A 20,471-nucleotide genomic window follows, 5' to 3' on the forward strand; every position below is an offset into this window, starting at 1 on the left:
CGGACTGTTGGATTTTTATATAAAAATTACTGAATATCAAAAACAATATTTTCTGTAAAATAAAATAACTTTGTAGCAACTATTTCAAATTTTTGAAAAGATATTTGAGTCGAAAATCAATTTTTACCAACTTTTTTAAATTTTTTTACGGTTTTTAATTTTTTTGTAAAAAAAACTGTCAATTCGTTTTTTTCAAAATTTTACTGAATGTTGACAACAATATTTTTTTTTTTGAAAGATAAAAGTAGTTTAAAGCCAATATCTACAATTTTTGAAAAGATATTTGAGTCGAAAATCAATTTTTACCAACTTTTTTAAATTTTTTCCGGTTTTTAATTTTTTGTTAAAAAAACTGTCAATTAGTTTTTTTTTTTTCAAAATTTTACTGAATGTTGACAACAATATTTTTTGAAAGATAAAAGTAAATTAAAGCCAATATCTCAAAGTTTTGAAAAGATATTTGAGTCGAAAATGAATTTTTACCAACTTTTATTACTTTTTTTTAGGTTTTTATTTTTGTAAAAAAACTGTCAATTTGATTTTTTTCAACATTTTTCAGAATGTTGAAAGCAATATTTCTTATAAGATAAAATAAGATTGAAGCCTAAATTTCAAGTTTTTGAAAGAATATTTGAATCGATATTCAATTTTTATCAACTTTGAGTAATGTTTTTTTTAGATTTCTATTTTTTATAAAAAAAAATGTCATTCGATTTTTCTCAAAATTGTATCAGATGTCAAAAACATTATTCTTCGTTGCACAAAATTGTTTTGGAGATGAAATCATATTTTTGTCGTAAAATTTTGGAGGTGACAAATTTTTTTTCAGTTTTTTTGATTTATAAAAAAACCGTTAAATGGATATTACATACTTCTTTGATATCACATTACAATTTATTATATAAAATTTAATTCAAGTCTCTAGCGTTTTTGGTTCGTAAGATATTATTATGTTTTAAAAGATGTTCGTGGATTATATAAAAAGACTTGTGATAACTTTGCAATTCAAACAGGAAGTGATTTATTTAGTCAAGTTATAATAAGAACATAATATTAATATTTAGTGATGTTTTGTTATACTTAAACCCAGCTTACATCGAGTATAATAATAATGTACTAGAATTTTAATATATAACATCTTCCCACTTTTATTTCATGTTCAGTTACTAATTACCTTTTTATAAAATTCAATAATAATTTAAGCAATTACTTTTTTAAATTCATTTTTAAACAATTCTTATTATTCATACATTAACCTATCAGGTTGTCGTCTTGTTCTTGTAGTTCTTCTCAAAATTAACTGTTTACTTGTTACATGCAAAGGATTTTCTAATTCAGTTAAATTGTTTTTTTCTTTTTTATTTGAGATTTCAGGATCTGAAACTTTTGAATCAATGCATTCATCAGATTTAGAAACCGGATGAAATTTGTCATTTAATTTTGAAAATCGAATTTAATTATGATGTACATATTTAATGCTATTATTAACATTTATTAAATAAGTTAATGGACTTATAATTTTAAAAACTGTGGCTGGAATCCATTTAACAATTTCTTTAAAATGATTTCTATATAAAATCTTCTCACCTCCTTTGAATTTTCTGAATAGTATTTTATTTACATTTATTTTTTTCTTGAGTTTTCCCCCCGAAATTTGTTTTTTATTTTCATTAACATTTTTGTTACATTTTACGTTAGAAGTTTGTTTATTTTCTTCATCAAAACAAAAAGATACTTTTTTCTTCAAAAAATGTAATTTAGTTTGGGGAATATAAGAAAAAATCAAAGATGCAGGTGTTTTCTTAGTAGTTGTAGAAGGTGTATTATTGTAAGCCATAATGATTGCATCGATTTTGGCTTGTACATCCAAATGTTTAAGTTTAACATCACAAACATATTTTTTTAAACTATTTTTTATTGTTTGAACACCTCTCTCCGCTAGACCATTACTTTGTGGATGATAGACAGGTGCTTTAGTCAGTTTAATTCCGTTTTTAGTACAAAATTCATTTAATATTTTGGAATTGAACGGAGGACCATTGTCACTAACTATTTCACTAGGATATCCAAATGTTTTGAAAAACAGTCTTAAACCTATACATAACTGAGTTGCATCCGTTTTTACGTAGCTTTGTACATCTATATATTTACTATAGGAATCTATTAGAATTAAAAAAGTTTTTCCATCGAAATGAAAAAAATCCAAATGAATTCTTTGGAAAGGGAACATACTTGATAGCCATTTAGTACTAACGACTTCTTTTGAAAAATGTTGAGTCATTTGACAACTTGGACAACTTTGTACATATTCCTCAATACGTTTGTCAAAATTTGGCCACCATACAAAACTTCGAGCTATCATTTTCATCCTGACAATACCATCATGGTTAGCATGGGTTATTCTTAAAATTTCATTTTGTAATGACACAGGAATAACTATTCTATCTCGATAGTAAAGACACCCACCATCTATAGAAAGATCTCCTTTAATTCTATGAAATGGTTTGACCTTTGCTGTAATTTCTTTCGGCCAAGAATTACTTCTTATATACTTTAAAACATTTTGTATGACTTCATCATTTTTACTATATTGATTTATTTTTTCTACATCGACTGGACTATCAATACTTGTGGACAACATACCAATATACTCAACACCTGTATTATCTGGTAATGGTAAACGCGACATTGCATCTGCGGGACAGTTTTGTTTGGAGGGACGATATTGAAGATCATAGTCATATATTGACAACTCTACAGCCCAACGCTGCAACCTGGACACTGAAATTTTTGATGTTCCTTTTTTGGGACTAAAAATTTCTTTTAGGGCTTGACTATCTGTACATAATTTAAACTTGTGACCATAAATATACTTATGATACTTTCTAACTCCAAACAAAATAGCGAGTGCTTCGCGATGTACTTGGGAGTAATTTTGTTCGGTTGTAGAAAGAGTGCTTGAGGCAAATAATATAGGTTTTTCAAACCCATTTACTATATGTGATAAGACAGCCCCCACACCATATGGGCTTCCATCACATGTAAGTACTATAGGCTTACTTTGATCGCACAACTCTAAAACACTACCTTCAGTAATGAGTTTCTTGGAATTTTCAAAACATTTTTGAACTTTACTATTCCAAACAAATTTTGTATCTTTTCTAAGAAGCTGGTATAAATCATGCAATTCATTTGCAGCATTTTTAATAAATTTACCATAGTAATTTAACATTCCTAAGTAAGACTGTAGTTCTTGGACATTTTTTAGAACTGGGGCTTCATTTATGGCTCTAAGTTAATTTGGATTTGGAAAAATTCCCATTTCACTTATACAATGACCTAAATAAATAATGCTTTTTTCAAAAAATCTGCATTTATCTAAATTAATTTTAATATTAAATTGGTTAAGTTTTGTTAAAACTTCTAAAAGGGTTTTCTTACAATTTTGAAAGTCTTGACCACCGATAAGGATATCGTCAAGATAACAAGACACATTTTGAATATTTAATAACACTTGGTCCATAACAGACTGAAAAATTGATGGCGCACTAGATATACCGAAAGGCAATCTGGTATACCGAAACAATCCCTTGTGGGTATTTATTGTGACGTATTCCCTAGACTTTTCGGATAGTTTAAGTTGTTGGTAAGCACCAGACAAATCTATTATACAAAATAATTTACAATTAGCTAAACTTGCGAAAATATCTTCAGTTTTTGGAAGTGGATAATGTTCTGTTTTAATATAAGGATTTATAGTGACTTTTGCATCCATGCAAATACGTATGCCCTTATTTGGTTTTGACACAATGACAATCGGCGAGGCAAACTTACTAAACCTTACTGGTTCCAAAATCTTCATATGACACAAACGCTTTATCTCATCTTCCACTTTATCCCGCAACTTATAAGGCACTGCATAAGCACTATGGAATATTGGCTGACACTCAGACTTAAGCACAATTTCTGCTTCAAATTGTTTTATTGTATTTTCTATGGAATGGTCTAGCGAAGGAAATATGCATGGGAATTCTTTTTTAATTTTTTTAATTATTTCTTCAGCTGGACAATTTTGTGGATTATGCTTTCTGCCGCATCGATGACACTCTTGATAATACTTTTGTGATGCTGATGATAGCTGATCGTGACTACTGCTGCTTCGAAGAGAACTGCGACGATTATGACTGTGACTTCGACCTTGATTTTGATTTCTTTTGAAACTGTTTTTATTAGAACTTCTCTGAGTTACTCTTGATGCATGTCTTCCTGGGCGGATTGCAAATGTGTTTAAGACTTCACTTTTTGATTCAATCATGTTATTTTGACTTTCTGCCATCTCCCAATTAATAGCAATCTCAAAAGCTGATTTAAACGTAAGTTTTGACTCTTTGAGAAATTTTGAGCGAAGACTATTATCACGCACTCCACAAACAAATTTATCACGTAATGCTCGCTGAAGATAATCACCAAAATTACACTTTTGTGCCAATGCTTTTAATTTGACTATATATTCGACGATGGGCATATTATCTTGATTAACTTTGTAGAATTTGTAAGATTCTGATATTTCGTTAACCGCTGGTTCGAAATAATTGGTTAGAATTGTGACCAATTCTGTATATGATTTTTCTGATGGCTCGTCGGGAGCACACATTTTTCTGACTATAGAAAATGCATCAGAGCCGATATAGGTTAAGAAAAGTGGTACTTTCTTTGGTTCTGGTAAATCATTTGCGATAAAAAATTGTTTTAATCGCATTTCATATTCGACGAAATCATTACCCATGACATATGGATCGATGTGCACAATTATTATTATAGAACTCATATTTTTTGCTGAATTTTTAATTATTTCCTTTTTTGTCTTTTCTTCGTCACTTTCGATATCAGATTTTGACATTTGTTCATACGAAGGCGTGACTTAACCTTTTATTGTTTGTACTTTTTTGTTAAAAATATTTGATTTACTGATTTTAAATTAGATTTTTATTTTATACCCCGTTATCCTCGTCGCCAAATTTATTATGTTTTAAAAGATGTTCGTGGATTATATAAAAAGACTTGTGATAACTTTGCAATTCAAACAGGAAGTGATTTATTTAGTCAAGTTATAATAAGAACATAATATTAATATTTAGTGATGTTTAGTTATACTTAAACCCAGCTTACATCGAGTATAATAATAATGTACTAGAATTTTAATATATAACAGATATTTAGGGTAAACCAAAATTTTCACTTTTTTTCCAAACTGCTATGGTAAGAAAACCACCCACGCAATTTTCATTCTGCATCTTTCTGCCATATTATCTGTACAACAAAATTTTTTGAAATCGATGACTCTTCTGGTTTTTGAGCTATGGACAACGAAAAAAACGTCGCGAACGTACGGACGTACGCACAGACATATTTCTAAAAATCTTTTATTTTGACTCTAGGGACCTTGAACCGTCAAGAAATGTCAAAATTTTAAATTTGACAAATCGGAACCATTACACTAACTTCCTATCTGAAGTTAAAAATATGGTCACAGGAATTTACGTTTCCTAAATGGAACTTTACAGTATTGGTTGTTTGATCTTCAAGAAAAAGCATAATTTGTGAATTTAACTGACTAGATCCTTTTATTTTACAAACGTTGAAATAGTAAATATGTATCTCTAAACACTTAAATCATTTCATTGATTGGTGATTCAAGTTCGATTAATATACATATTTTTATCTATGAACATTTTCCAAGGTATATGACCTACTTCAAAAATCAATTTAAGAATATCTATAAATAACTCCCATCATGATTTATTTTGGAAATCTTAAAAGCAACTGTTCTTTTTATAGGTCTTACTTTATCTATAAAATCATAAAAAACAAACAAAAAAGAAAAACATTTTTCAAAAAATATAAACTTTCCCCTTCAAAATAAATTGATATTGCACAAGATCTAAACTAATAGTAAGGAGTCCCCATTTGAATGTCTCGTTTTCGCTTGACTACTCATCATTTGAATTGAATTCAATTAGGTACCAGTTCAGCAGTCATTAGAAAGAACTTTAAATCGACTTAAAGAAGGTCTCTAGTTAAGGAATAGTGTGAGAGACTTAATAAATTATTTGTACATATTATCAGAGCCAACGTCTCAGACCAGCCAAGACAGGAACACATAGAACAACCCTCCATATCCGTACAGTCTTATGGCTCCTCTGTTTTATTTTTCTCTCGTTCGTAGTTCAGGAAAATTTCGCTTACTTAATTGCCATTTTGGATTATATTAGTAGTAAAGAACACAAAGGTCAGAGCAGTTAATTGGATTGGAATCTTGAGTCACTAAATGAAGATATTTGATTCGAGCAGTGATCTTTTTAGGGCAATTATATACACGAACTTAGGTTAGTGGATGCGGATGGTAGCTTGATTAATACAGCATAACAATATCATTTTTGTTGGGTGGGGTAAGTGATGCTATAGTTATAATTTTTAATTGATTAATGTAGATCAATTACATTAATGTCTACAAGATCAGGACTTGAGTTGTGTGTGGTCTATTGACATATGGCTTTTAAAGGTCATGTAATGCTTTTTGTTTCTTATTTCGTTCAGTTTGAATTGTTTATCAATGTACCTCTGATGAAAAGTTTATAGTTTCTATATAACCTTTAAAACCATAGTTGCTAGTTTAATGGAAGGAAAGAAATTTAATTAACATTTTTTAAGATGAAAATTCCCCTTCATTAAATCTCTATGGAATGTGTCTAGAATAATTCTAAATACACACAACAACGTTTAAAATAACCTAATGTTAATTATTGACACTTTGTTTGCTATAAAAACTATATTACAAAACAACAAATAGCTTCAACAGATTAATTTATTCTTTGCAAAATCGCATGAATATCAATCATAACAAAACAAAAACACTGCCTTTACTATTTTTTACTGAATGCAAATGCGAATTCCATTTGCTAGTTATTTGTGTAATGAGTGATGACTCATTGAAATTGTATACGTTGCATATTACAAAGAATTATTATTTAACTTGCAGCTGGACGGAAGGAAGATACTTGATGAAATTAATATTCAATACGATAAACAACTCTAAACGCATAATAATTCGTGTACAGAACGCCTACCAAATTTTTCTAGAATTTTTGTATGCGTTTCAATATACACAAGCAAAGCATAGTTCAATTGATCGGATATCCTTTTCACTATTAACTTCGTTTACCTTTTGATTTAAAGTGGAAATTCTTAGAGCCGAAAGGCATTAGTAGTTAGTATTATAGTTTAACTTAGAGTGTTCGCATGGCACAAAGTTTAAACGAAATCGCGGAGAAAACAAAATGTTGTCGGCCGGAGACGTCTGTGAAAGATGTTATTCTTAAGCTTAGAACGCTTAAAACGCAATATTTAAAAGAAAAAAATAACATTATCCGTTCAAAAAGAAGTGGTGTGGGTGCAAATGAAGTGTATGTGCCTATATTGTGGTGCTACGATAGGCTCAATTTCTGGGATAACACCGGTGATGAGGTTGTTGGAGAGTCGAATATTTCATTTTTGTCGGTAAGTCAAATTAGAATTGAAAATTAAATAAATATTTTATGTTAATGAACATTTATGTTTGTAGGAGCATTTTGATCCCACATCATCGGAAATCATTGCTGAGCCAGAGGTACACAGCTTACCAAAGACATCCAGATCCTTACATACAACAGTTCCGGTAGGTTAAGAGTATATGTATTTATTTTCCGAATGAGTGTTTAAACTATTATTAAGGCACTATAATATAGCGTGATGTCTTGTGAGGTCAGCCTTCTCTAGTAGTCAGCCATCTCTTCATTAAAATCGGCATAGTAGTAGTGATACCGTAGAAGGATTATCAATACAAGATCCACATCATACAGGTGGAAATAAATAGATTTTTAATTTGCAGATCAATACGCGATGTATGTATGTATGTAAGAGGATTGGTGTGTCCAGAAATGACAGAGCGTTGTTGTCTAGATTTTGAAGAGAGCAAGAAAGGTGACATCGGAACAGTACTTAAAGTGGATACAGTCTGTCGCGCACATATTCGTACTCGGGGAGTCAAGAGCTTTCATTTTATATACATATACATATTTTAAGTGGTTTCATAAAATTTGGGAGAGTTTTAATACATACATACAGACATCTACAATCATACTATCATATTCCAATTAACTACAAAAATGCTTTTGTTTTTTTTTTCAATAGAAACGGAAAGGTAGTGTATCAAACATGGAACTCAAAGCGCTACAGGCGCTTTCAGCGGCTGATAAAATAGCTAATGCGATAACAAACAAACCATCCTCAGTTCTTCGGCATTTCTTAGGCAATTTAGAAGAGGAAATGATAGTTGTAAAGGATGAAGATCTGATGCGGGAGATGAAGTGGAAGATATATGACATCGTTAAACAATTCCAAATCAAACAACGTAATGTCGGCGTACCACCGTCAAGATCTTCAACTCCATCAAGATTTACCAATTATTCCAGGGTAAGGTTGTTGTCTGAAGTAACCGATGAAGAAAATTCCAATTCTACAAGTTCATCAAACAGAAACATAATTGAAAGTGCAATGGAAGATGTTTTTGATGACGAAGATTTTTTATAAATAATTAATAGTCTTTTTTGTGTTTCGTTTTTTTGTTTTGTTAATTTTTATTTTTGTTTAGTTTTAAAAAAATGAAGGCTATGCAATATTATTTTATTAATAAATGAATGAAATAGTTTAATAACATAATATCTTAATATTTTTACTTTTATTGAAAACTTATATATAAAGATCCTGCCATGGAAGTTGGCCTTCTTCGGTAAAGTATTTCGCAAATTCGTCTCTTATGTCCGAAGCAACTTGCGTAGGCCTCCTCTGGTCACTTATTTCGTTATCTTCCGTAAGTGTGTATCCCCTTGGTGGGCGTTGTGGAACTTCGTAGCTTCCACAATTTTCTATTAAGAAATTATGAAGAACACAGCAAGCTTGAACTACAAGCTTAACTTTTTCTGGGCGCAAGTGAATGGTTGTCTGAAGAACCCTAAATCTGTTCGCCAACATTCCAAAGCTATGCTCAATGCATTGTCTCGCATGGCTTAGCCGAAAATTGAAAGTTTTTTTTTGTTTTTCCGTTGATGTATATGAATACGGCTTTAAAATATGCTTTTGCAGAGGAAAAGCGTCGTCTCCAATTATACTATATGGCAATTTTCTTTCGCGTCCGATAACTGCATCTGGTGGAAAATATCGGCTCGGGTTGCTCAAAATAGTACAAAGATCACTTCGGTTGAGTACTCCTCCATCACTTAACCTTCCATTACAACCTACGTCAATAAATGTGAATTTATATCTCGCATCACACATAGCCAGTAAGATAATACTATTGAACCCTGTATATTTAAAAAAAAACTGTGGTAGGTATTGTTCATTGCTCATATTTTGTTTTTTTTTTTTAACCTTTATAGTTATAATATAGAGCACCATCCGTCTTGGAAGCTCTAAAACCAATGTGCTTGCCGTCCATGGCACCTAAACACAATGGAAAACTCCATCGACGTGAATAACCTTCAGCCACATCCTCCCACTCCATAAAGCTCCTCGGAAACTAAAAGCAAAAATGCATAAATTCAAAGTAAAATCATCGTTATCGCATAACAAACTTTTAAATATCTTCCTTTTAAAGATGAATAAATGGCAGAGCAACATCTTGGTATAAATTTGCTAATGAATGAGTGCGATAGCCGGGTTTGAAAGTCCAAGCTCCTGTAAGATTCCCCAGTAGCAAGAAAACGTAGTAACATGGCCAAACTTTCTCGAGGATCAATCGGATCTCTCATTTGAGTCGTCTCTTTGAGAATCAAGGGTTCCACAAGTTTTAAAATTTCATTGAAACATTCTTCGTCCATTCTTAAATAACGACGATAACTATCTTTATCATTCAGACGAAGTTCATCATACAAGAACTTAAATGAGCTATTTTCAATCCTTTTCAGTCTCCATGTCTTAACCCATTCCCTTTTTTTAGAATTTGATGTTTCTTGCTTTTCTTTTGCAGCCGCATATAATGACAAAGCAGCTGCAACACACGTCATATATCCTGCTGCTCCCAACAAATCTTCCTCCATTATGTATGTTTTACTAAGAAAATTATCACTACACCGTAATCCAAATAAGCTCTAGCAAACTAAAACAATAATAATAACTTATAATAGTTTATTCGAAAAGAAAGTACCTGACGCTGAGTATAGTTTTTGTATTTTAATTTCCGACTGTTCCTGTATTGTCAAATTTTCTTGCATGCCCACTTAATTTTTTTTTCTGAGTGTAGACACAAAAGCAATTCTTTTTTGCGCTCGTGTAACCAGGCACATTATTTATTATTATTATTATTATTATTAATACATTCTTTATTTCTCGATATTTTGTTTACGTTTTGTTGATGTAAGAATTGTAAAGCTTAACAAAAATTTTGCCGTCTGCCTTATTGACTTATTTCGAGTTTTTAGTAAAAAGCATAGAGGAAATATATTATCTAGAGTCCCGACCGGTACCCGTCCTACCTGAAACACCCTCAAATTTTATTCGAGGTGAACTCTCCCAAATTCGAGGTGAACTCTCACAAATTCTCTATCGGTGAATACATGTGAGTGGAGAAAAAAAAGCAAAATGGGGGATTGGGCTAAAAAGAAACTTATGGAATTTTTGTGACCTGTCAAAAATGACAATCAATTTTGAAAAACAAAACAATGGCTTTCGGATTTTAAGAGTAAGTTTTTGTTAATTGTTTTGATTTTTAATATAATTTGATATTTTTTAGACCAAAATTCTTTATAATGAAGAGGGTACCTATATACAAGTTCACTTCATTGAATAAAAAGTAAGTCAAATTGCAGTGAAGGAGGTGCAACAATAATAGATTTATTTTATAGTCTGTCTTTTCATTTTAGATATTGCCAAAATGCAGGAAGCAATTTCCTTTAAGTAATTTGAAAGCAAACCAAACAAGGCGCTGATTTGCTGGTAAGTTTTTTGTATATTATATTTATCTTAACAAAATAATATCAATGTTTTTAACTACAGATGCTGCCCATTGTTTTTGTATGTACTTCTCAATGGCAAGAGCTGCCGCAGGCGTTGACGGCGGAGGTGTCACCATCAAAACCATTAAAAACAACACCACCAAGTCAATGATGCAAGTGGAAGTTTTGCCATGTAATAGTCGACCGCTGACGCCCTTCTAAATCAATTGTGTAAGTACGTATCGAAACATTCATATCGTAGTCAACTAGCTTAATCTTCATCTTCTAGGTGTAAAGAGTTTACTACCAGTCTGCAGTTCTGCAAGAGACGCAAGAAAAACAAGAATACAATCGCAGGAACTCAAAAATTGTCCAACCTTGACTGTAAGAGAGTTCAAATTTTAAATCTACAACGAATCCATTTATTTTGCTAATAAGAATCGCACTGGCTTAACGGTGGCAATCATTCGGAGGCAAATGAGCTGGCCCGACAAGAATCCCTAAGAAGCCAAACAGATTCAGATCAGTCTTTCGGCAGCTACTGACGATGTCGGCGAGTGGAATCCATTGATTTTCACACAGAAAATCAACATAAAAAAAAGTAAGTCAACTTCCATTTAAGATTTCCTTGTTAATGCAAATTAATTTCTTTATAGTCACGACAATTTAGCAGCGTCATGGTCAACCTGCAGATCAACTATTCACAGTGAATAACCTCCATTCGCAGCGGAAGCGATCTCTGCGTTGTCGACAATGCGAAAACAATGTCATCAAGCCGGAGTACCATCCAGGATCGATCAAGTATCGCATTCAATTGCTTGCTAACTACCATGCACCCAACGTTCTGCTTGTGCGTTGGGAAAAGCCACTGAAGCCTGGCACGTCCACTGAATTGATCCTCAAGCTAACTAACCCAACGATGTACCATATGGCCACAACCATTATGAAACTGCCAACCAAGGAAGAGGAACGTCAAATGATCGACTTCGAATAAAAGTTCAACGAAAGGAACCAAAGTAAATAACAATCGAATTGGAAATTCTTATTCTATGTTTTTTTTCTTATTTTTTTATAGTTTCACCAATTGAAGGAAGTCCAATAAAGTAACAATCAAATTGAACTTCACACCTGAAGGAGGACTGAAACCAGGCGATGATGTTATCCTTAGTTTCTTGATGAAATATACTTTTGTGAATACATACACACGCCCGAAAAGAAAGAACGTCAAAAACACGCATTATCATCGAAAGTTTTTGTAAAAGTTGGTCAAATTGAAGACTAGATTTATTTCTATGTATATCTAGAAAATAATCTTTTTTGCAAAAAACTTGTTTATTTATTTTGAGCTATACTGTAATTTTGTATATATTGTATATTCTATTGTTTCTTTGCTGAATAGGATCATTTTTATTCAAAATTATTTATGATTTACTTTACTTTAATAATAAAGGAATTTGTTTTGAATTCAAAGATGTTGGTGCTTTTTGCTTCAGAGGACTTACATAACTAAATGTTCGTTGGAAAAACGAATAAGCTGTATAAAGTATATTTTTCTTAATTGAGGCATTACAAATTTAATATTTGTAATACTTATTCTTCTTATGTTTTGGTTCATCACGTTCGTGTGTATTCTTTCGCGATTCCATGTGGACTCATGAGTTTCATTTGATTCTACCTAAAGTATGGAATTGTAATACTTTTATGGTTTTAAATAGTTCGTGAGTTTATTGTTGATGCTGATTACGAATACGAACTTCGATTTTAGCTAAAAAAAACTATTTTTCAACATTATTTTTGTCAATTTTCAATTTACTACAGGAACTTGATGTTTTGTCCTAAGACTACAAATTCGTAATAAAAAGTACGAAACAAATTTGAACGAAATACTGAGGAAAAATATTGTAGGTTTGAAAAAACATACATAACTCATTTTTTTGTTTTGAAAAAAGCTATTTCATGAATTTAGATTAAAAAGTCTACATGATTTAAATAATTCCTTATCACAGAAAAGAATACAATATTATTGTTAAGGACTTTTAACTAATGTGAATTTTAATTGTATAATCTAAACAAATTGTTTTTATTCATATACTCATCCTTGCCAACAAAAATGGAACATTAACCATTTTGAACGGATCGATTCAAAATCGAAAACTATGAACAAAAGAAAACATAAGAAATTAACAACTTGAAAATCCAAAAAGCCAGAAGTTAAGCTGCAACAAAGCATTAACAGCATCAACAGTAAATAAATGAACGCTCATAGAATGAACTATGCCTTCAACGAACCATTAACTCGAAGTGTTAGAGAAATTAATAACTTATCAAATAATATTGACTTTAATTTTCATATTAATAGAAATACCTTCAAATATATGTATGCTTAGTTTATTTTTTTATTAACGTTACATTCTTAGTTTATAATATAATATTTTAAATAAAACTTGTCATATTCATTAGTCTATTTGAGTATACTCTTAACTCTAATTGATGTAATAAATAAATAAAATACAAAACATATGAAAATGGGAACGGAACACATAAACTACATTTACTTTTGATTAATATAGAACCCTCCAGTTGTGATGATTCTGATCGCATCAGCTGAAAAAAGAATTTTAATTTTAAAATAAATTACCTGAAGCAAAAACTTAACACTTTTCACTTACTCTCTGTTGTAAAACATTTAGCTTTTAGTGCCAGATCAAGAATGGATAGTCCAGGCTCTGAAAAAATCTCAACGATCGGATTTCGTTGTAATTCAGTTCACCTAGTCCTTCAACATTTCCCTTATAGAGCTCCGCTGTGACTTTTTCGTCTTGTTTTAGACATACCTCTGGAATGAGAAAAACTTAAATAGCTAAAAGAAGTGATTTATTTGTTTATTAAAAATCACCTCCATAGACTTGAAGCGTCACATCTTCTTTGTGCTTTTCTCTTCTCTGGTAATTTTTTGTGTTCTTCAATGAGAAATGCAATTTCTTCTTTGTGGGATAAAAGTGAACAACTTGAGAAGCTTCTCGACTTCAGAATCTGGCATTTTCAAAAAGAACTGATAAAGAACAAATGGCGACTTTTTTCTTCGTCCAGCCAAATACCATTGCCAGCAGATTTTCCGAACTTGTCTTATCCTTCGTTGGTCACTATTGGAAGTGCCAATCCAAATACTGATTTCTTTTTTTCTACTCTGCTGATAGTTCGTGGCCAGTAATTAAGTTACCCATTTGTTCACTGCCTCCCATTTGAAAGCGACAATTGTATTTCTGAAGCAAATGCAACAAGTCATAACCCTGGAAAATTTGTTATGTGAATTCGGTAAAGCTCATTCTAGCTGCACTATTAAGTCGCGACTGGACTGACGATATTGAGAGCAGTAATCCCATTCGAAAGTGTCTTCCCATATTGGCAACAAAGTCCTCTACATTCAGATTTTCTTACCATGATGCATTGTTGACGACTCTGAAAAAAGATTATCAAAACGATTGAGTTTTTAAAGCGCATTAGGTTTCTATTATAGTTACCTAATTTGTCTCAATGACCGACAACCCTAGTTTATTTCGTTTTGTTTTGCCACTAGGATTACCGATAAGACCCGTATTCCAACTAACGCAATTGGATTGTGTCTTTCTCGATGCCATGCAGAAGTCCAATTATTACCAGGAGATTGCCAACGTTAGACTATCGGCAGCTTGATCAAAGCCGGCGTAGATTGTTTGTTGTGAAAAGTTTTGCCATTTCCGGAATACCGTTTTAAGAAGAACAGAATATAATTCATTACGATTTCTTATAGTTTTTATAAACATACAAAACAATATACAACTTACCCAGCGGTGTCTGGAAAGAGATCCTGAAAGAATCCTCTATCAGCTAGAGCCAAGTTACGTAGGGAAATACTTCTTCGGATATGATGAAGTCACTTTTTAGATCGATGAATTAGTTGACTCTGGATCATTTTGTATAAAATTATTTATATAATATAGATAAAACAGTTAATCAGGAGCACTATTAACAACTTTGTTTTATTAATTTTCACTATTGTTTTGATTTATTTGTTTTGATTTATTTAAAATTTAAATCCCAGAAATTGTATTTTGTTTTCTTTTTAATTTTCGCTGTCAAAATACTTACCTCGCTTTTGATCTGTCAAAACTGGGTACAACTCAAATTGCGCCACGTTCGCATTGCAGTTCTAGGGTGCGCCTATACTTTCGGCATTATTTATTCTGTTTTTAGCTAAACTTTTCATAAAAATGATAGAATTTGTTTGCCAAAAGCAGTTAAATATTATTTTAAGCACTGTTTTCACTAAAAAGAAGTTGCAAAATTAATTTTTCTTAAAATATTGCATTTATTTTCAATTTTTGAATTCAACGGATCTCTTTTTTGAACGGCTGAGTTCACCTCATAGTTTTTTCCCCCGCGGTCGAGCAATGTGGGCACAAATTCCATAACAACTACATTCATAATGGCTTAGTCCCATAAGAAATGCACGGGACCACTAACACATGCTTATCCTTATGGATAAAATCCTCACAATTTAGCTTGTAGGCCGAAAGAGAGCAAACCCATTAAGTCGGGACTCTAGATAATATATTTCCTCTATGGTAAAAAGAAAGAAGCTAGAAAATGATACACGTTTTCAGTTTCATTGCGGTTTGCACAAACTACATATCGGGCGAAGGTCAGTTCTGTGAGGTCTATAATTTAAACAAAGCATTTCAGTCCTTGCTTAAAAGATAACACTCATTTGATTAAGAGTGAGTTTTTCGTTAAAATAATTTCGAATAAAAAGTGTGTGGTTCAATTCTTTATATATAAGGGTAGTTGTCGATCTATTCAGACATTTCAAATACAGGGAATCATCTATTTTAGCTATACAGCTGTAATATGCAGGAATGGACTGCCAATTGGTATGTATGGCTGTATTATTGAGGTCGAAGTCTACGCTGTGTCTAAAAAGCTAGATCATTCCATTCTTTGAAAGGCGATATTTGACGTCTAAGTGCATATTTTAATATCAGTTTTTGAAGATTTGAGTCAGTCCTTTATTAGCCAAACACTTGCATAGCACAGGCATGTTTTAATGGTTCCATCAACACTCTTAATTTAGAAGAAGAAATTACTCCACATAAGATTAATTGCCGTTTTCGCTGCAGTGCATTTTTCTTTTACATGTGTGGGAAAATCAAGGTTACGAGTTATCAAGAAACCTAAGTATTTGCACTGATTTACTATTTCTATTGGTTCACGTTCCAAACAACATTTCTTGTTGTTCTTCAATGAGTATTTTCAAATACCATGATTTACGAATTTGGAACATTTACAGTAAATGCGGTAAATATGGCCCACCCTTAACATTTAAAAAAAAACCATAAATTTAAGTCTAATGCATTAAAACATTAAGTACGAAAGACTGAGGCTAAACCCGTTTGAACATGTTCGTAATGCAACATTTTTTTCGCTTTGGCTTCGGTTTGGGAAATACCGTTGTAGCCCATATTAGCCACGTAGGCCTAATTTGCCGCCCTTACTCTATACTTAAATGCCATAAATAACAAAAACGCTTGAGCTTGTTTATTTGTAACTGCAAAGCTATGGGATTATCAGCCAATAGTAGAATGTCATTCGCGTATAGGAGCATTTTTTTTAATGTTTCTCCAAACTTAATAGCATCAGGGAAATCTTTGAATACGTCATCAATATTATATCAATGAATTAAAAAGCTAACCCTTTTATTTAGGTTTTAAAAAACTTTATTCAAGCCTAACCAAAACTATACACTTTGAATATTAGAATTAACATAAACTTATCGCACATATTTGTGCCCTATTTATAATTTTTAAACTTTAACTTAGTGCAAACATTAATGGACTTAATCAGCAACCTTGTGGAACACCAGAACTTGTATTGAAGAAATAAGACATTCTATTTGCATTCCATATAGCAGCAGAGGTATCGGTTATAAGAAGCTTATATAAGTTGAAAAATTTTGTTGATAAGCATAAATTAAAGAACTCCTATTAACCGTGTCAAAGGTCGCTTTTGAATCGACAAAAAAAAACGTAATTTTTAATTAAATATTGCGCAAATCCATGCGCTTAAAAAATGATTTCGGAAAAGATTCTTTCTCAAGAAATTAAAAACTCTGTTAATAACTTTAAACTATGTATATTAAAAAAAAAAAACTTTCTTACCTTATTTGTATTTTGTAAGGAAAGTAATATTTACACATTGAAACTTAATCATCCAGAGTTTTAAAACGTGAACGAAAAGCTGAAGTAATAAATTCAATATACATACATAATGTATGTGCAGAGGTATAAACCCATCAAATGTACCCAAGTAGTTTTATTTTACTCAATATACACTGCGGGTCATAAGGTTAGAAGCAGGCGTTTTTGAGAAGTAAAATCGACATTTCTCCCGTTACATGGTGGATTAGAAAAAAACAACTATAGTAAATGAAAGACTACTTTGTTAACAACAAAATGTAAAATTTGGGAATATTAGAGGATTAGCTAACGGATCTTTTATGACAAATTGTCAATTGAGTCGAAAATATGCGAAAATAAATCGGGTCATAAGATTAGAAGCAGTGAACATTTAAACGTTGTCTTGTGAAGTGAATTCATTTTGTTTTCGGTATAAACGGTGCATTTCATAAATTAATTGTTGTTTATTGAGTTGTTATAAAAATGGGCAAGACAAAATGGTTGACAGTGGAGGAAATTGCAAGAATAGATGGTTCTTACTCTGAAGGTCTTAAGAGCCGTGCTATAGCCCAAAAAATAAATCGAAGTGATCATTGTGTCAGCAACTATTTAAAAAATCCATCGTCGTATCTAAAAAATTATAAAGGATACACTTCACTGCCTGAAGCTTAAAAAAAAACCACCACTTAATGACGCAAGGAAGAAGCAAAGCTTTTGTTTTGCGAAAGATCACATGAGCTCGGATGTGCAGAGTTCAATGACTACAAATGATTGGCGGAAGGTTATTTTTCCCGAGGAAAAAAAATTTAACCTAGATGGCCCAGATGGTTATAATTATTATTTCCATGACATGAGGAAAGAAGAGCGGTTTTTAAACCGTCACCATAGCAGAGAAGAAGGCGTTATGGTCTGGGGCTCAATTTCATTTTATGGCACTATAGACTTGGTAGTCCAAGATAGTAAAATGACTGGAAAAACCTACAAAGCCTTGCTGGAATCAGTATTCCCCAAAATTGCCGAGCTTTTCGGACCAATTTCATACATTTTTCAGCAGGACAACGCTCCGATACACACAGCCCAAGAGGTAGAATCCTTCATTGCAAACCAAAACATCTGCTTGCTGCCTTGGATACCATATTCCCCAGACCTTAACATAATGGAATATGTGTGGGGCTGGCTTACACGTAAGGTGTATGAGGGAGAGAAGCAATACGATGACAAGGAAGCCCTTATTCATGGTATCAAATTGGAGTGGAGTGAGATTTTACTGGACTACTTGGAATCTCTTTATAAATCCCTAAAAGATAGAATTTTTGAAGCAATTTTAAAGGCTGGTGGCAGCACACATTATTAAATATTTAATAAAACCCAAAAAACTTAAACAAAATATGAATAACTGCATTTTATTTTCATTTATTTTATATGCTTCTAATCTAATGACCCGATTTATTTCCGCATATTCTTGACTTAATTAACAATTTGTCTTAGAAGTTCAGTTAGCTTAATATATTCTATACCCAAAATGTATGTTGTGTTGTTAACAAAATAGTCTTTCATTGACCATAGTTATTTTTTTTAATCCATTATGTAATGGGAGAAATATCGATTTAACTTCTCAAAAAATCCTGCTTCTAACCTTATGACCCGCAGTGTAAGTACAATATAGTCTTAAGGTATAATATAAAAAAAAAGAGAACCTAACCCGTTAGTTATTTTCGTGCCTGTGAACCTTTTTCTTATGAAATAATGAATCCACCTACACACAAATTGAAACCTGAACCCGTTTGCAGACCAAGTGGCTGCTATTTATTTATATTCGTGTTTATATCTTAACGAGTAGGTTGATATCAAAATACAAAATCTACAATAATAAAGTAACACGAAACATGAAACCTATGAAATACCGTACAATCACCCTCGCCATGCTCAATGCTTTCACAATCACAAACAAATACTTACACTCTCCTATCCTGCCAAAATAAATAACCTACTGAACTCCAGCTGTTAACAATCAATTTATTTGAACAAAAGGATTCCTGTCTAACCTTGTCCTTGTGCGGCGTCGAAGGATTACTCAGCAATAAACCTTGCAAAAATATTTCGTCCGTCTCCGAGAAATCCGAACCATAATCTGCGCAATGTTTGTATCCATCTAGAAACAAAAAAGTACACACCGAAATAGGTAGGTAAGTGATTTTTGTATTGTTTGTGAATCGCAAAATCATAAAACAAAACTATTCCAAAAGAAATCCTTTTAAGTGGACATGAAGGACATGAAGGAGGATGATGGAGGATATAGGTTGATAGGTAGGTAGGTAATTCATTATGGAAATGGGCTAAGCAAATAAAAATGAAATGAAAATAAGACAATTTAGGAAGATAGACACTTTGAAATTTATTTTTTTCGCGAAATTGTATTTTCTTCATTCTTTTTAGGATCGGGAAGAAGGCAGAGATAGGAACTTGACTAGTCAATCACCGAAATGGAAATGAATGCGTGAAACACACAAAATATGGCAAAAGAAGGATCTGGTGCTGGTCAATGGTTCCTCCTGCGTGAGCGTGACCCAATAACTTATTGATTACGTAAAAATTCAAAATATACAAAATAGTGTCTTATAGGATGTACATATACCGTTGTCTGTAGCTTCGTTGTCATCATTAATGTTAACTTTGTTTATGCTCGCTAGTAGCTCCACTTTGTCCTGACGTTCTTTTCTAGTTAGACGGACCATCGTCGTTGTTTGAATTGGAATATATTTTCTTATACTATACACTGGTAAGAGGGAAAGGAAGTTTAAATGAGATTTGGAAGCAATTAACACATCTGAGTTTGAGATTTTAAGAGCTCTTCTTCGTCTTGAAATGCTCTTGCACAACTTGTTTTCAATGGAAACTAGTTAACTTTTGGGGTGCTTCGATTATTATGGGATGGGCTGAAGACTTTCACTTGGTTGACAAATCTTTAACACTTTAATCTTATTTGATGAACAAACAGTGAGTACACACAACACACAACAAAGGAGGTGATGTTATTTTTAAGTGAACTTTTTTAAAGCGATTTTGTTGACGCACCCACGCCCTGCATCCACAAGAACAACACTGAAAGAAAATATCGAAATGGAAGTACAAAAAACATTAAATTCAAGAGGAAAATGAAAAAAAAAGTGATTTTATTTTTATTTATTTATTTTTGTTGCTATTTTCTTTGTACTGGAACCTGGAACTGAAA

At 32.0% G+C, this 20,471-nt stretch overlaps 3 protein-coding genes and 3 long non-coding RNA genes across 10 annotated transcripts in view; 3 read left to right on the forward strand and 3 right to left on the reverse strand.

The window, feature by feature from the left end:
* LOC129952777 (protein PALS2) overlaps window positions 1-20,325 on the reverse strand; it is a 40,448-nt gene extending 20,123 nt beyond the window's left edge. The window contains exons 1-2 of the mRNA XM_056065591.1: window positions 19,875-20,325; window positions 19,285-19,391 (exon numbers count right to left, since the gene is read on the reverse strand). Coding sequence (XP_055921566.1) covers window positions 19,285-19,391; window positions 19,875-19,974 — 207 coding nt within the window. The 5' untranslated portion in view covers window positions 19,975-20,325. The remainder of the gene's footprint in view (window positions 1-19,284; window positions 19,392-19,874) is intronic.
* On the forward strand, window positions 7,019-8,757 carry LOC129952780 (uncharacterized). The gene is made up of 3 exons (XM_056065598.1): window positions 7,019-7,557; window positions 7,622-7,714; window positions 8,230-8,757. Exons 1-3 carry the CDS (start codon window positions 7,300-7,302, stop codon window positions 8,626-8,628), a joined length of 750 nt encoding a protein of 249 aa, XP_055921573.1. The 5' UTR covers window positions 7,019-7,299; the 3' UTR covers window positions 8,629-8,757.
* Window positions 8,762-10,379, reverse strand: LOC129952779 (putative nuclease HARBI1). The gene is made up of 4 exons (XM_056065597.1): window positions 10,241-10,379; window positions 9,669-10,192; window positions 9,466-9,613; window positions 8,762-9,398 (listed from the first exon to the last, which is right to left on the reverse strand). Exons 2-4 carry the CDS (start codon window positions 10,131-10,133, stop codon window positions 8,788-8,790), a joined length of 1,224 nt encoding a protein of 407 aa, XP_055921572.1. The 5' UTR covers window positions 10,134-10,192; window positions 10,241-10,379; the 3' UTR covers window positions 8,762-8,787.
* On the forward strand, window positions 10,637-12,402 carry LOC129952782 (uncharacterized). Of its 4 annotated transcripts, none has more exons than XR_008782384.1 (7): window positions 10,637-10,774; window positions 10,826-10,885; window positions 10,956-11,028; window positions 11,089-11,262; window positions 11,317-11,628; window positions 11,684-12,043; window positions 12,103-12,402. It is a non-coding gene; the product is annotated as an uncharacterized LOC129952782 (long non-coding RNA). The 4 variants fall into 4 exon arrangements; XR_008782382.1 differs by having other exon boundaries at window positions 10,638-10,774; window positions 11,089-11,258; window positions 12,103-12,400; XR_008782381.1 differs by having other exon boundaries at window positions 11,089-11,628; window positions 12,103-12,401.
* On the reverse strand, window positions 13,431-19,278 carry LOC129952781 (uncharacterized). Of its 2 annotated transcripts, XR_008782380.1 has the most exons (5): window positions 15,156-19,278; window positions 14,549-14,970; window positions 13,924-14,486; window positions 13,697-13,863; window positions 13,431-13,631 (listed from the first exon to the last, which is right to left on the reverse strand). It is a non-coding gene; the product is annotated as an uncharacterized LOC129952781 (long non-coding RNA). The 2 variants fall into 2 exon arrangements; XR_008782379.1 differs by lacking the exon at window positions 15,156-19,278 and having other exon boundaries at window positions 13,434-13,631; window positions 14,549-15,134.
* LOC129952783 (uncharacterized) lies at window positions 19,296-19,865 on the forward strand. Its single transcript, XR_008782385.1, has 3 exons — window positions 19,296-19,425; window positions 19,486-19,546; window positions 19,676-19,865. It is a non-coding gene; the product is annotated as an uncharacterized LOC129952783 (long non-coding RNA).
* Window positions 20,326-20,471: the final 146 nt, after the last annotated feature.

The sequence above is a fragment of the Eupeodes corollae genome, chromosome 3, assembly GCF_945859685.1.
Source record: "Eupeodes corollae chromosome 3, idEupCoro1.1, whole genome shotgun sequence".
NCBI classification, from domain to species: domain Eukaryota; kingdom Metazoa; phylum Arthropoda; class Insecta; order Diptera; family Syrphidae; genus Eupeodes; species Eupeodes corollae.